General features: G+C 38.9%; 1 protein-coding gene across 10 annotated transcripts in view; it reads right to left on the reverse strand.

Moving 5' to 3' along the window:
* Positions 1-16,487, reverse strand: part of SH3KBP1 (SH3 domain containing kinase binding protein 1) — a 229,201-nt gene that overhangs the window by 35,031 nt on the left and 177,683 nt on the right. For all 10 annotated transcript variants that reach the window (XM_054063899.1, XM_054063893.1, XM_054063948.1 and 7 more), the window contains one exon: positions 2,703-2,804. In XM_054063899.1, coding sequence (XP_053919874.1) covers positions 2,703-2,804 — 102 coding nt within the window. The remainder of the gene's footprint in view (positions 1-2,702; positions 2,805-16,487) is intronic.

Below are 16,487 nucleotides of genomic sequence, written 5' to 3' on the forward strand. Positions count from 1 at the left end.
GGTGGAGAATGGATTGAGAGCAACCCCGAAGAGAAGGATCTGGTGGTATTGGTGGATGAGAAACTCAACATGAGCAAGCAATGTGCACTTGCAGCCCAGAAAGACAACTGTATCCTGGGCTGCATCAGAAGTGTGAGCAGCAGGTCAAGGGAGGTGGTTTTGCCCCTCTACTCCACTCTTGTGAAACCTCACCTGGAGTACTGCATACAATTCTGGAGTCAGCACAGGAAAGACATTGATCTGTTACAGCGAGTCCAGAGAAGGGTCACGAAGATGATCAGAGGGCTGGAGCACTTCCCATATGAGGACATCAGCTATGAGAGTTTGGCTTGTTTAGCCTAGAGAAGAGAAGGCTCTAGGGACACCTTATAGCAGCCTTTCAGTACCTGAAGGGGGTCTATAAGAAAGCTGGGGAGGGACTTTTTACATGGGCATGTAGTGATAGGACAAAGGCGAATGGCTTTAAATGGGGAGAAGATCAGATATTAGGAAGAAATTTTTAACTCTGAGGGTGGTGAGGCACTGGAACAGGTTGCCTAGGAAAGTTGTGGATGCCCCATCCCTGGAGGTGTTCAAGGCCAGGGTGGATGAGGATTTGAACAGCCTGATCTAGTGGAAGGTGTCCCTGCCCTTGGCAGTGGGGTTTGAACTGGATGACCTCTAAGGCCCTTTCCAACAGAAACCATCCTATGATTCTATGAAGTGCAGATGAATAAGTGAGATTCACTAGAAATCCCACTCCTGATTAAAACTAAAACACTAGAAGATAAACATAAAGGAGGAAGGATCCTATGGTTTGTTAGACAAAGTGGCTTTAACTGGAAATTGATGAATTTCAAAAAGGCAGAAAAAGATCAGAAACGAGGTAGTGTGAAGGAGCATTAACACTGCTGAGGGAAACATGGAGAAGAAAGGAGTAATTACAAGGGTGCGTGGCTGCATGAGATAAATGAGAAGGTGATGGAGGCAGATTTGAAGTGAAGCCAACAGAAAGGAAACCAAGATTAGTTGGACAAGAAGAGAACAAAATTACAGAACAGGGATAAAGTGTGAGGAGGGAGAGGGAAACAAGCTGTATAAAGAACCTGGGTGTAGGACAGAAAGTAAATCCAGATGGTGATTTAGACTTAGGTGGTGAGCTCAGGGGAATATCTTGTAATTGAGACCATCTGAGAGTGGAGACTGAGAGCAGGCAGTGAATAGAAAAGGCCTGGGACAAATAGCCATATGTGGAAAAGAATCAGAATTGGAAAACTGGGGACTGAACATGAAGGCAGGAAAAGATCCCAAGCTTTTGTTCAACAAGCAGAAGAACTACCGCAACAAATACTTTCAGACCATGGGATGGAATCCAAGGTTTCTGGATCACATCAGAAAATACCTGACAAAAGCACTGGAAAAGTACCCATTTCATTCCCTTTTAGCACGGAGACAGACAGTCTATAGTCCTATCAGTTACTTATTCATGTGGCCAAATCTGTGCCATTTTAAAAATTAATAACATTTTATTCTTCACATTTATAGCAAACCTAACTGAAATTTCTAAGTGTCCAAATATTTAATTTATTCTACAAGTTATTGCACTCTAAAGAAGAAAAGACTTAAAGCCATACATTTTAATAAGTTAAAAAAGACTGAAAAACTTTCACCACAAAGAAAATGGATAGGATAAAGATTCTTTTCTCCATTAATAGGCTCACTTTGCCTTAAGGTTTATGATTTCTGCCTCTTCTGGAAATCACCTTCTTTTATTACTAGGCCTAAAGCCAGGATATCCACTCTGCAATGGAATTGTGTTTTCATCTTCAACAGTTTTTTCTGCTCTTCTACCTTCATTTTCAATAATTATCATGTTAGCCTCTGTGAGTTGGTTAATAGGTACTTTATTATGCTTTCCAAGTTATTTAATTTTGCCTCCAGCATCCAATTTTATTGCCAAAGATTGAAGCTGTGTGTTAGTAAGTCTCTATTATCACAGAAGGCTTGCACTGTCACTGTGAAATACTCATCAAAAGCCTGATTGCAAGCTTGTAATACCCCACTGATGACTGAAAAGGTTTCTAAAAATGGAATGGACTTTTCAGGGAACTAGTCTATTACTTTCTACCAGGAAGCTGCAGGAATACTAAATATTGTTCGGCAAATAACAACAGCATCTCTTTCAAATACATAGAAGCTAAAAAAGCTTCTGCACAGATTTTCAACCTTCTTTTTTAATAAATGTGAAAGGGGTAAAGAAACATATCTGCTTTTACCCTTTTCATTCTGGAAGAGTGCTTGACTGCTGGCAATCAGTATGCAGGTGGTATGCTAACTTTTCATATTCCACCACAGAAACGATGCAGAAGAATTAACAATTCCGTTCATCATTGCATCACCTGGCTCAGCAAATTACTCTGGGACCTCCAGTTCCTCTCCCTCTCAAACTTAGCATGCAGCACTGAGGACTTTCAGAAGGACATAGTGGAGACGCACTGACTGGATGGGCCAATCAAACCCCTCAAAGGAACTCTATAATATGACTTTGAGTGCCATATGTTCTCTTCATAGATGGTTTGTAACTCAGAAATTTGTTTCCTTTAATATTTGTTACTAAGCTAGAAGTAAAACTTTTATCAAAATAACATATCTGAAAGAGAATTTCTCTCAACTCCACTTTTATTCTACATTATAAAGTGAAAATGAAAGAATACATCACTTACCTCTTTTTCAAAATCAGAAGGAAGAAGCTTGACAAAGTTATCTGGAAACACACCTCGTCTGCCATTGAGTTCTCCTTCCCACCAACCTACATCAATGCAATCCTACAAAAGAGTAAAACAAAATGAAAACCACAATGTGCTTGTGTGCTGGAAGAGATTTGTGTGTTGAAGTGCTCTTTTGCATAATGTCCTGCCTTTTTGCTAGAACATGACAATTTACTGGAGTGCCAGGTTAACAGTGTAATCTACCAGATAAAAAATTCAGTAATTGCTCCACATTACATTATTACATGGAGCAGGTAGGAAAGAACAGTAAACATGCTGTGAGAGCTCAAGAGCAAACTAAAAGCAAAACACTATTTTACCATTTGATCTATTAAACCAGTAAGCATTTTGAGCATGTATGATATTACTTCACTCAGATTTCATTTTCCAAAAAGACAATAACTCAATTAAACATCTTATATCCCTGGAGGTAAAAAAGCTCCTTTAGTTGCCATACTTCCAAAAAAACCCTCAACATATTAGAATTACTTCTAAGATTAATAAATTCCATCACAGTCCTATTAAGAAGGTATTATACACCTGATCACTATCAAGCATCACCCTTTTCTGCAGCATTTTTGAGCAGTATAATGCAGTGTGTCACAAAACAAAGTACAGCTAAATGCTCACAGTAAGTAAAATTCTGTATCAGTGAGTCTAAATGATGAAAAAAAAAAATATAGCTATTTTCCTAATGAATAATATTAGTAACAGGAGCCACGACCATTTTCAATTGTTCTTTGAGTCCTGGATAGTAAGTGCCATGTTCATTTATTTTTCTGTTTACTAAAGAGAACTCTCCCAGCTGTCATTTTCTACATTGTTCTTCTCTGAAAGCTGTAGCTAAAACAATTCAGCTGTTTTCCAAAACACAATTATGGAAAGTCACCCATTGTCTGATCAGTCTTAAAACCATTTCAGCCAATTTTAGCACTTGGCTCAGCACCAAGGCTGGCCAATCTTTCTATCCTCTTGAGCAACAGTCCTATATCTTCATGCGACTCAGAGCCATTCAATAAATATTACACACCTGAGACATAAGGGAAAGGGAAATCCTACAAACACTGCATGGTTGGATGTGACCAAAACTAACCAGGAATCCCCTTATTCTGTGCCAGCCAGGGCTAAACAGGGTTGGATTTAAAGCTGAGACTCCACATCATCTGGCAATATCAGCCTCAAGCAGCATCACTCCTTCCACCGCTACGGATCTGGATTCACCAAACCTTCTGTACCTGCCAGATACAGCCACCTGTCCTGGTAGCAGAGCCACACTGGAACTCCTCAAAGAGTCCAACATGTTGGAAGTTCCTATTCTACTATTTCTAATCCGACCCTGTGAAAACGCTCACAGATTTAATGAAGTACTTCTGCTTTTCAAAAATCATATTTCACCGCTATTCAGAAGAAAGCACTTGAAATTTAGCAGCTGTGTTCTCTGAATACATCTGGTACTGATGTAGGTCTAAGACTTCTAGCTTGTGGCATGGTCACTCTTCCAGGTTGGCCTGCAGTAAGGATTTTCCATTACTCACTGCTGCAGCAACTGCGTGGTTCTTTCCCTGCAGGCTGTGGAAAAAACATTAATATGTACAGAGCTGGTTCAGTACAATTACCTGTCTCTTCTTGCTTTTCGTTAAAGTAAGAGGCAGCAAAAAAGCCGTGCATCTAGAATACCTTTTGATCCAAGAAGGATTAGAGGGGCATGGACAGAATAAAAACAGGCAAGAGTGGGCAGGTAGTTTAGGAAAAATAAGTTACTAATTAGTTGCACACTAAGTAATTACATAGGCTTTCACAGAGCAAAAAGCTAGAAAAATAAGACAGAAGCAAACAAAACAGGCCAAAAAAACCCCCAGCCTCATATACCCTATGAGGCAACATCCTTCCAGAAACAGCACTAGATCAAGGGGTCCAGGTTCTTAACATTCTTGTGGTGTAGAAAATAGATTTAAAAACACCAGGTGGAAATGCATGTCTTAACACTGTTTATCTACACGATTTCGCTGTGAAACCATATCTCTTGTGCAGTATGTGTAAAAGCTCTAAGGTTAAAAATGTCACATGCTCACATCAGTCAGTGTTGTAGCCATATGTATAGGGAACAGAAATATTTATAAATATTCATTAAGAAGCATTAAATATTCATTAAAAGACAGAACTGATTTTTTTTTCAAGGTAAGTACCCAAAAAGAGTGAAGACTTTAAAATCCAGCCCCTCTGTTTTTCAACTGTCTAGGAACAATGATAGCACACCCACACAACTTAGAAAAGTTTTTAAGATAAATGTTTACAAATGTTTGCACCCTACGAAGGTACAGAAGGAAAACAGTAAGAGGAAATTAATATTTCTTCATCTAGAAGAAGTAAACTGCAGTTTAGATAGGGGAGAGAATCCACTGAAAGAAATCTGAATGTGAATGGGCAATAAAAGATCACATGATAGTACATGCATGCAATATGTCCTTACATTGTTACATTTCCATGAAATCATTTCTTTCCACTGCTACAGGGATGACAGAAGAATGCAAGTTAACTTAATGAGGTGTACTTAATACCAAGAGAAGTCTTAAAAATATTTTCCACAATGACTGTGCTTGTTGGTATTTTTCTGGAAGTTACAGTGCATAAACTGATGATATTTAAGAGAAAATAGACTAGCATTAAAGAAGATCATTGCTTTCATGTTTCAGGGGCAGGGAGGGGAGTGTAGTTACTTTTCTGTTCCAGGCTTTTTACTTAGTTCACCTCATGTCCTGAGATAGAGTATGTGCAAACTCAATACACAAGCTAAATAGGTTGCCTTCTTGCATCACGTCTGTTTTGGGCAAGTAGTTTTTTTTCCCTTCGTATCTCAATATTTTACGCTGATGTAATGTGTTCCCGACGTACAAATGCAGGCACTGAACAATCCCTTCATTCTCTGTCTGGTTGCTTTCTCCTATGCTCGGTCTGTGTTTTTCTCCCACATTCTCCGTTCTCTTTAGCAGAGTGACCTTCACAAAGGACACTGACCTGTTCTAGACCTTCCCAGGCGTTATTTAAGAGGTATTTACTAGTTCTATTAGACTGCCTGGCCTTTGTTAGTGAACACGGCTAATTCTTGCATAGATGATGTTTTCAAAATATCCACCGAGGGAATACAGGGTTCCGTGAAGGACTGAGAAAATCAGCAAGTCATGCATGGCACGGGCAGGCACTGCGCAGGATTTTACTCTTACTGCAGAGCCAGTATCCCTCATTCCTGATGTGAAGGCACCCTCCCACTTGGCTCTATCTACTTGCATAGCCTAGTAATCAGTGCACTCAACTGTTCTATCACATGGCATGTTTTATAATGCCTTCCACCCTCTATGCTGCTAATCTGAAATTGCCAAAACATTTATGACCCAATTTAGGTTATGAAAAATATTAAGAATAATTCAAGCATCCAAAGTTGAAAAGCTTGTGCTTCAACTGACAGCAGAGCTTAGTGCTAGCTAATAATGCTGACTAAACAACACACAACATCACATATATTCTTTTTTAGTCAAACCCACAAATCTTAAATTTACTTCTTAGTTTTATTAACACAAATTAATTTGTATTCAATGTTTTTTTTAAAATTCGTTTGTTTTCATGAAGATGCTGTTTGTGCTACATGTTCATTAATCCAACACAGCTGCAGGTTTGCTTTTTTCTCCTCCCCAGCTTGTCACTCCAGTTTATGCAGCCAATCACCATTCTGGATTTTCAAACAGTAAATAAACATTTAGGCTGTTTCTCTTTAATTTTCTTATTCACTTTATTAGGCAGAGGAGGCTTCTGTGCCACTGAGCAAAAGGATAGAAAGAGATCTCAAAAACTGAAAGCTACAGATGAGTTCTGGTGAAGAATCTCAGTGGTGGTGCCCTCCTGTTACTCACAACTGCAGGTTCGCTGTGCCTCAGCAACCTCTGGAAGCCCATGTACGATGCTGGCAGCAGATACATCTTCATCACAAGACAGACCACCATAAAGGATCCCTGAGTTCCAGCTGCACAAGCTGTCTCAAGTACTAATAAATGACAGAGCTACAAAGCACGATGAAGGCAACATGATTAAAACAATGTGGTTGCCCGTGAACATTGAGCAAAAGCTGCTCCAATACTTTCAGATCTCCATCAGCCATGCGATCCTAATCATACTGTCTTTTTTAATATATCTTCACATGCTCAAGGTCAGCAAAATGACTGTAAAGTCAAAATGTGGATTTTATACAAAAGCTGTCTAGCTATTACAATCCAGTATCAATATTCCAAAATTTATTAACAAACCATGTGGATCTCTGCTTTATCTCCATGTTACCCTGCCAGACTCATAACAACGTAAACAGTCAAAAATCCAGATGCTGAAATATCTCAAAAGTTTGTGAAATATGTATTCCAATTACTAAAAGCGCATCTTAGTTTAAATTAAGAAAAAAAAGGGGAAAAAAAGATATACAAAACTGAAAAGTAAGACAAGGCAAAAAAGTAGAAATTATTTTTGACAGCTATTAGAGTTCATGCAAGGCAGGTGGTATCTGGGCCAACATTCAGTGACTCAAAAACAGCTCCTACCAAAGCCTGACTCAGACTAATCAATCAAATATCTTAGAGAAACCCACTGCTGGTTCAAATTGCCAAGCCTGTTTTCATTGTTCAGGCAGAGGCAGATTCATGAAATTCATGAAAGAAAATACAAAAATCTGTATGGAAATTTTAGCATTTTCTCATTGAAACACAAATCTTGGTTTTATCCTCATTTCCACTGAAGTTGTTTTGTTCCAAAATCTTGTCACTGATGCATTTAATTCAAATGACTTTTTACAGAATGAAGTAAAGGGAGAGAGGAGAGGCAAAATTAAAGGACTGAAAAACTCTTCCATGGCAGAATCAACATCTATTCTAATGCCAAGCTCAGCAGATCCCAAATGAGTGACAATAAACACTAAATTGGATTTATTAGCAACATTCATTTTGTGGTAAAAGAAGAAATGGTAAAGAAATGGACAAAACACAGTGGTGAGAAAGACAGAGGTGTTGAGGAATTTTTGAGTAGGAATTTTTAAATTTTATAGGAGATAAATATTACACAAAATCTAAGGTATAAAAATGTCAATCTGAGCTGGAATTCTTATGTAAGTCAGAAAAACATCGTAAGAGTAAAGGGTGAATGTGGAAGAAATAGCAGCCACTGGAAAACCAGAATATAAGTATCTCTGGTCAACAGATTTCCCACAATTTTTAGGGTATACACAGATGAACTAAAAAACACCAGTCCTCTTCTTGATATGAAGAATAAGAGGGAGTGGGCTATCCTTCATGTAATTAGAAGTGAGACATGCAAGCTGTGAAGAAAATTGTAAGAAGGAATCATGGGGAGAAAATACTTCTTTTCTTTTTCAGAAAGGAATATTAAAAAAACAGAAAAGAAGAAAACAAAATACAAACCCAAACAACACAATAAGACAAGAAAGATAAGAATACAGCTGCATGCCGAAATTTATATCCATAGTGACTAAAAGAATAGGGGCAGAGTGGGGGGAAGAGAGAGAAAGATGCAAGGCTAAAGAGATCAGACGAAAACCATGCAGTTATTTTTGCATAGAGGGCTAAAAGAGGCAAAGAATGTTTCCATTTGGACACCAGATTTTTTCATACTGTTGCTGAATAAAAGTGAAATATAGTGAAATACATCAGTAGGGTTGACAGCATAGGATGCTAGCCCTAAATATCTTCCGAGCCCAGGAGTACAGCTGGTCACAAGACAAAAATGCAAACTTCCCTTCAGTCGAACACCATTGCTAGCTTTCTTTGGTGGTAAAAGAAATGACAACGGACCTTGATAAGGCAGAGCTGTCAGTTCCCCACTAACTTGATCTTTGCTTTACTAGCTGATACCAGACTCAAGACCATGAAATCAAAAGACCTAATTTCATACCCAGCAGGTGACATGGCTCTCTCACGCCAAGCTGTGCCCCAGCTATGAGCCTAACGGTGACAGATTGCCCTGTCACGCAGACATGACTGAATTCTCCTCCTGGAAACACAGCTTCATTGCCTCTCCTTCTGCTCCAAGTGGGCAGGAGTGTCATACAACCCAAAGACAGAGGGGGGGGTTATTTTATAGAAAGCTCTCTCTCTTAAAAATGTGGCTTGGTTATTAGAGGCAGGCTTATTTCTAGCTCATGCAGCTACTTTACTTGCATTCTAGGCCTAAGCTGGATGAAAAGATCATGAAGGCAATCAACACTTTCTCTGAAAATGGAAAGCAATGCTTCTAGATTTGAACATGTTTATAATAAAAATTCATAATGTGGATTTTTCTTCACTATTTTGCTAGAAGCAAATAAGAGTACAATGTCAGATATGTGCCAAACTATGTTCTTTTTCAACTACTATGCTTTATTTTACTTTTATTTCCTTCAGATCACATACAGGAGAGTTGCTGCATGCTAGCAGACTCTTCATAATCACTTAAAAAAACAGTAGCTACTTGGCTCTCTGTTCAGTTGTAATTATAATTTTTCTCTTGCCTTTGTTCAGAAGCCCACTGGACTTCTATACAGATCATCACTGAAGCTGGCTGCAAATGCACTCAAGACACCAGCAGCAGCTGTCTGATACTCACTGGAAACTTAACAACAGCTGATCTACTTCTGCAGCTTTACCAAAATACATGGAAGCCTGAGAGCATCTGAGCAAGGCTGGCAGGGGTTGTCTAAATAACCTACTCAGTCACTCCACGAAGTACAGCATCACCATAGCTGGCAGCGTATGATGGGCATAATAAAGGGCGGCAAGAGATGCAGAAACATTTTACCGCCAGGCAGGTATCCATTCCTTCAGCCACATATTCGATGTGGTTTTGGGGGTAAGGACGTTTCCTGCCTTTTCCTCTAAAGCAACCAGGCCTTCAAGGCAGCACCCACTCCTTCATGTCTTGCTGCCTTTGGAATGAATAACCATTTCAGGGAATGCCATGGCCCCAAGTTCATCTCTCCCCTTCCCAGCTTGTCTTCCAAGTCGCCCCTAGCAAAGTGGAAAGCTTTGCTGTTAAAAGCAAATGAGTGGTCTTTCTTATTCCCCAAGGTCCCAAAACAGAGTAACAAGCTATGTATTCATTTTCTGTTCAACCCCCAACAATAACTGCAGCTGTGTAAACCCCTGAAGAAATAAATCTGAGAAAGGATGATCTTTTCATCTATTAATAGGACTTGTTTTTCTGAAGGAGTAGATCACTCGTCCTTTGAATGCACTGCTACTTTGTAATACTCCTAAAATATGAAGCATGTATTAAACATTAATACATAACTGCTCAATTTTCAGCTTTTCTGATTAAAGATTTTGATGCAGAAATATTTCATCATACAGATTTCATCACTACGGTAGGATAGAAAGCAATGTCAAGAACAATAAGCATGTACTCAGAAAAGGTAGCTGCAAAGCATGTACCATGGCATGTGCACTCTTGGAGTGCTCACCTAAGTCTTCTGCTCATGCCAGTAGGTGTAATTGCATGCAGAGTCATCATTTACTAGCCTACGAATGTTATCTTTTTAATTTAAAGATTTACAGATTTATAGATCACTGAGCCTAAAATATACAGCTGGCAAGCTAAATTTACAAACTAAAAATTCAGACTAATCAGAGTATTGAAAGACACTATAACAGCGCAGGGTTTGGAAAAAAGTGAAATGTTCGGGGCAGGATAACCGATTTGCACAGAAATCTCCCCTAGAATACGTAGTTCCTTCATAATAATTAAAACCAATATCCCAGCAGTTGGCAATTGTATTCATCAAATGTTTTCCTTCTGCCCCTGTAAAGTTGGTTCTCATCAAGAAGAATGTTGAGCTGGTAAAACTGTATGATTCAGAAAGCCATGAACAGATCTTATACTTGCACTGAGAGCTTTCATGTGTCGGCTCTGTTATGCTGGCAGCCGCACATTACATTATTACTGCCCTCATCGTAAGCATCTCTCCAGCAGCCTTTCTGCAACTAATAGCCAACCTCCTAATACAAAGGAAAATAAGCCACCTTTACTGTGAACAAGAGTGTCCATAGCACTTTCCAAGACATCAGCCGTACATGCAGAGATATATGTAACATATCAAGGCTTCTGAATTTGAGGATTAAGGGCCTCATCGAGAGGCAAATCTGAAGGGCAGGCACTCTGCCGTTCAGCCCACCCATACAGAGCATCCAAAGGTCAACAAGGCTGCCCGCCTCCAGGCTCAGTTACAGTGCTGTGGACCAGTTTGTGTGAGGTTCCAACTCACACAAACACTGGAGAAGGCCACAGGACAGGCTCTGTGACTTTTTAAGTTGGTGTGTGACATCGCTGGGCAAACTCAATAATGTATGGGGAAATTTCTACATTGCTTTTACCATATTAATGAATATATATACTATATACTATATAAATATATCTGCAAAATTTTCAGTGAAAAAAAGTGTCAAAGATCAGCATTATTTTGGTAACTTTGAAATGAACTAAACAAAATCTGACCTCACACTGCATCATATCTTCATTAATACAACCTTGCCATTGGGGGGCAAAAAAAAAAAAATCATATTAAAGCTGGGTGAAAAAAGCAGTTTAAAAATATCTAAGAATGTTTCTTTAAAATGTCTTACTACATTCAGTATCATGATGCTGAAACCAAGACATATCATTCCCCAAATCCAATTTTTTTTAAAAGTCAGAAAATAATTTATTTTAGAATCTTCATAAACTCTCATAAAACTTGGTAAAATACCTATGAGTGAAGGAAAGCATCTCTCTGGCAGCTTACATTACACCTACCTTTTGCTACCTAAGACTGTACTGCAAATGATCAAGATTTCTTACTTATTAAGCTCAGTTACTGGGATTGAGACCTTACAGTTTAGCGCAAAATTTGTTAAATATTTTTTGAAAAAAATGGCTGTGATTTAAAGCACCTGGTTAGTAATCAAGTACTTATCAGCAGAAACATAATTTTTAAATCTGGCGACAAGGCAGAGCAAAGCTCTCAAAAACTACCTAATCCTAATTTAGATAAAAAGAACAGCCCAGTAGACAATAAATAAGTCTTCTAAGGGAGTCCTGAAGAACACCCATTCCCCTTTACACACATTCTCTTACAAATACTCATAGATTATGAAATACTGGAAGAAAAGTATGAGATTAAACTTCCCAGTTTGCCTCCATTTGGCCCCCAGTTCTGGGATTGCTCAGGTACTCATCCTATGTCCCAAAAGCCCCAAATCCTGCACGGATCCTTCCTAGCCCCTGTCAGCTCTCATACCCAGGCTGTAGAGAAACTTACATCTGATGATGCAGTTGCACCTTTTAAAGCTTAAGAAGTCAAACAACTTTTTTCTTTATCCATAAGCTCCAAGGCTCTACTAAGAATCTAACGTGTCAACATGGTACAGAAGGAAATAGGAGAGACCTTCAGAAATTAGACATTCTTTCAGCTGTGGCTACACTACTCTTTCCAGATACTGTTTTTCACTGTAAGGTGCAAGAAGATACCTCTACAGAAGACACAGTCAGTCCAAGAATTGGCCCAAGTTATCAGGCTCTGCAAAAAATAAACTGGCTAAGAATTATGAATGATCTGCAATACCCAGGATGTTAGAGGATCTAGCAGACCAGATATGGTTTGTCTGTTAAATCTCTTTCTGGCTAGATCTAACTTTTGACTTTACACTCTGTGACTAAATAGTTAAATCAGTAATGAGGCTGAAATGCTTTGATGAAATATTTGTACAAACAGGAAAAAATTACATTGATCATTGAACAAAACAATCTTGTCTGGGGATTCACTTCACCTGCAATGCTAAGTCAGCAGAACATCATGGAGAAATAAATATGTTTCACGTCATAAAACCCTAGTGCTCCCAATACTCAAATTAAAACCAAATTAGCCAACACAAACACGAAAGGTGGTGCTAGTAACAGATATACTTTATGCCTCTGATGAGCTGAGATACAATATTTACATAATTACATTTTTTGTATTTAGAAAGATTATAAAAACATAGAACAAGACATTTGAAAGATTATTTACTTAATGCTATTACTACTTACATCACAGACATCTTAGGAGCAGAGTCCTAATTACAATTACTAATTACTTGGCACCATATGCGCATTTTTACTTTTCCTTTAAATAGCTCTCCCTACCCTGACAAGGTTGAACTTCAGATAATACCATCAAACCAGCAGGTGAACCCAACATTCAAGATAAAAGAAAGGATGAAGCTAAGAAGTGAGTCTAAAGCCCACACTGTGTGCAATAATCACAGTTTACCAGATGCCTCAGCATTTCAGTGATATCTTTTGTAAGCACAGGCAGGGCAGAAAAAAAATTCTTTTTTATCTTAAAATATGTCACTTCTTTTAGATTAGCTTGGCTGTATTAAACATACTGACAAATAAATGTAACTCTTCTCATATGGTGCAAATCTTAAAGTATTGCATGCATGGGGGATCCTGCCACTTCACCTACATAGCTTGGCATAAACTTCCATTTGTCAAAATTCCCAGGAACAAGAGAATCTTTTCCTCTGAAAGCACTGCTGTAGCACTGCAAACAGTGATAACGCAAATAGGAAAAGAGAACTTCAGTGTGTACTTGAAAAAATAATAATATAAATATACTAAGAAGAAGAACATTTAAGTGCTGGCTGCTCCCCTCCTCACTGAACTAATCTCAGGCTTCATAGTTTATTTAAGTGCTCAGCTCAAACATCACTGTTTCAGTAATGTTTCCAAAGATACCAGTGAAATGCAAACTGCACCTGGTACCTTATTAAACATGTCAGGCTTTATCTCTGCACAGACTTTGCTTCATGTCCATTGCAAATCATAGTAGTCAAGAAATGCTGCGAGATAGGAATATTAAAAATTTATTTATAAACAAAAATAAAAGTAAAAAGTCTTAGCCAAGGACAAGGTTCAGGCCAGAGGATAAACAAGAAGACAATTACACACAGTCTGTTTTCCCTAAAACTTGCTGACCATATAAAAGTACTTTAGAAAACGAACACATTTATTTATTTGATCATGAGCGTCCCCACAAGTTTTATATAACTGCTTTATATCACTCACATGAGGAAACACTCCTGCTTTTATGCAAATAACAAAAGTTTTACCCCATGCACTTGCCACAGACATTAGCAGCACGTCAGAAGGGTCTCGTTCTGCAGGACCTATTCCAGTTACCATCCTGCTCAGCACCACTGCTTGAAACCCATCAAAACCCCAAACCTTCTTATTCCTTTTAGATCAAATCTTTCAGAAGAAAGTTTCAGGTCAGGGAAAAGTGACCCTGCTGCTAAGACAGTCTCTCAGCAGGCTGCTGACTATAGGAGCAAACCCACTCCTTGATTCACCCTTTCCTACTCGCGCGTTCCTGTGTGTTCTGTGGCCGAGGTTGCCAAGTACAAGGCAAGAGGGCAGGGGCAGAATCATCCCTTTCAGCAACCAACTAACATCAGTCATGTGAAATTCAGCTCACACACTTCGGAAAATAAGTTCTTTTACGAAATCAGCAGCTTTGGTATGAGCCGGTTTCCCACCAGCTAAGGAGGAGGGATATCCTGGGGGGGAACACTGGTGCTGAGCATAACATAAGAGGCAAGGCACACAGAAAGCAGATTAGGTATGGTTACTAGGTCTGGCCAAAGATGTGCTTAACAATCCACTGTTATCTCAGGAAAGAAAAGGGCACACCTTTCTGGTATTGTTCTCTCTGAGAGAAATACCTATTTATTTCCAAAGGTAATCATTAAGTGCCTTTATTATCCCATGCTATTCCTTAAAGACAAAACATTATAAAAGCTTTCTAAAAGCTGGACATTATTTGATGTTTACTTACTGTATTTGTTTCAGTTTTAGTATGCAAGATCACTGCAGAAGTCACAAATGCTCAAAATATTATGTATTAAAATCACAAATAGGGACATCTGCATGACCAAATATTTAGCGTCAACAAAAATCCACTATTTCTCTGACAGAAAGGCATTTTTATGTTTTATTAAACCAGATCATTTATTTTCCCCTGCATAACCTGATTTTTTTTATATTGCGATATTCATAAACTCATTTCTAAAACTGAGATAAAAGATGCTAGCTGCCAATCAAGGAAAAGTAAAAGTACCCCAATGACTATTAATAAATATGACTAACTTCTTCCTCTCTTTCAAAGACAAGCTTAAGCTACCATATTTCTGCTTTGAAAATTTCTGGTATTTTTAATGACCTCAAATATTCTCACTCATTTTTTTTCCCATAGAGTGGAAAATACTGAAAATTTCATCTTAATATGGAAAAATTAGTGACACTATCTGACCGTATGCTCATACTGAAAGAAAAACTGAGTCTTCTAGTTCCTCCGCATATTTCTGTAACTGAAGGCTGTAAAATACGTATAATGCTGTTTGCAACTAAAAGCATACAGAGAAATTCAGCAATGAAAAAAAACCCATGGAAACAAATGCAGGAACAGACAGGTTTTTACCCTAGTGACACCAGAACCTAGCAACATGTTCAATTAAATATCAGCTAGCATCCTCCTCTATCACACTGTCTGGCTCCTGCTCCTTCCCTTGCTCACTGCCTCAACTCACTGGCAAGACTCTTTTACCTAGCACTTATTAATTTCATGCCTTTAGGAGCCTCCTGCGTCCATTAGAGCAGCTGTTTTCCGTCACAACTCTACTCAGCTGAGTTCACCTTGGCAATTGCTTAGTTAAAAAAGTACTCTGGGCAACTACCTGCTGCACAAGGATGAGCATTTAAAGATGTTGGAAGAGAGAAAACCAGAATTGTTTTGGCAAAAGGACCACGCTCGGGTAACTGTCTATAAATAGAGTGAGAGTGAAACAAAGTGACTAACAACTACCCTAAGAATTGGAAAATATTAAGCGCTCCACATAAGGACAGATCCATATTCTAAAATGGACAAACGCACAGAGTAGTCACTGCAACAATGAAAACATGACATTATGAAGACGACTATCAAGACTATTTAATTGTTTCCTTATACTTTTCTACTTGCTTCAACTTCCTTGACTGTCTCACCACTTGCATGCAGGGACTAACTAAATGTAGAGCATTTTGAACCACAAAACTTGCAAATCTCACAGTAAAGCAAGTTATTAACAGTAACACCAAATGCAAATACTATTTTTGCAAAAACTGACTGCCATTATGCTTATTTTTAGAAACGAGGTTTATGGCTTTTTCCCCCAACACAGAACTAAGCCCTGCAAATTGGATTGCCATTAAATACCTGGATTGTCACTAAATACATAGACCAGATAATTTCTCATGAAGCCTTCTTCCTCCAGCTGCAGGAGGCTTTGCGCTCGCAAGTTCTCATCCTACTCGGGGACTTCAACCACCCAGACATATGCTGGAGAAGCAGCACAGCAAGCTGTAGGCAATCCAGGAGACTCCTGGAGTGCATCGAAGATAATTTCTTAGTCCAGCTGATAGACACCCCCACCCGAGGAGAAGCAATACTGGAATTTATGGTCACCAATACAAGTGAACTCATCAGTGACATTAGGATCGGAGGCAGCCTGGGCTGCAGTGCTCATGCACTGGGGGAGTTCAAGGCCCAAAGGGATATGGGACAGGTGAGGAGTATAGTCAGGACACTAAATTGCAGGAAAGCAGACTTCCAGCTCTTCGAGGAATTACTCAGTAGGACCCCCTGTGACATGGTCCTCCAAG

Source organism: Cuculus canorus, chromosome 1 (assembly GCF_017976375.1).
Source record: "Cuculus canorus isolate bCucCan1 chromosome 1, bCucCan1.pri, whole genome shotgun sequence".
NCBI classification, from domain to species: Eukaryota; Metazoa; Chordata; class Aves; order Cuculiformes; family Cuculidae; genus Cuculus; species Cuculus canorus.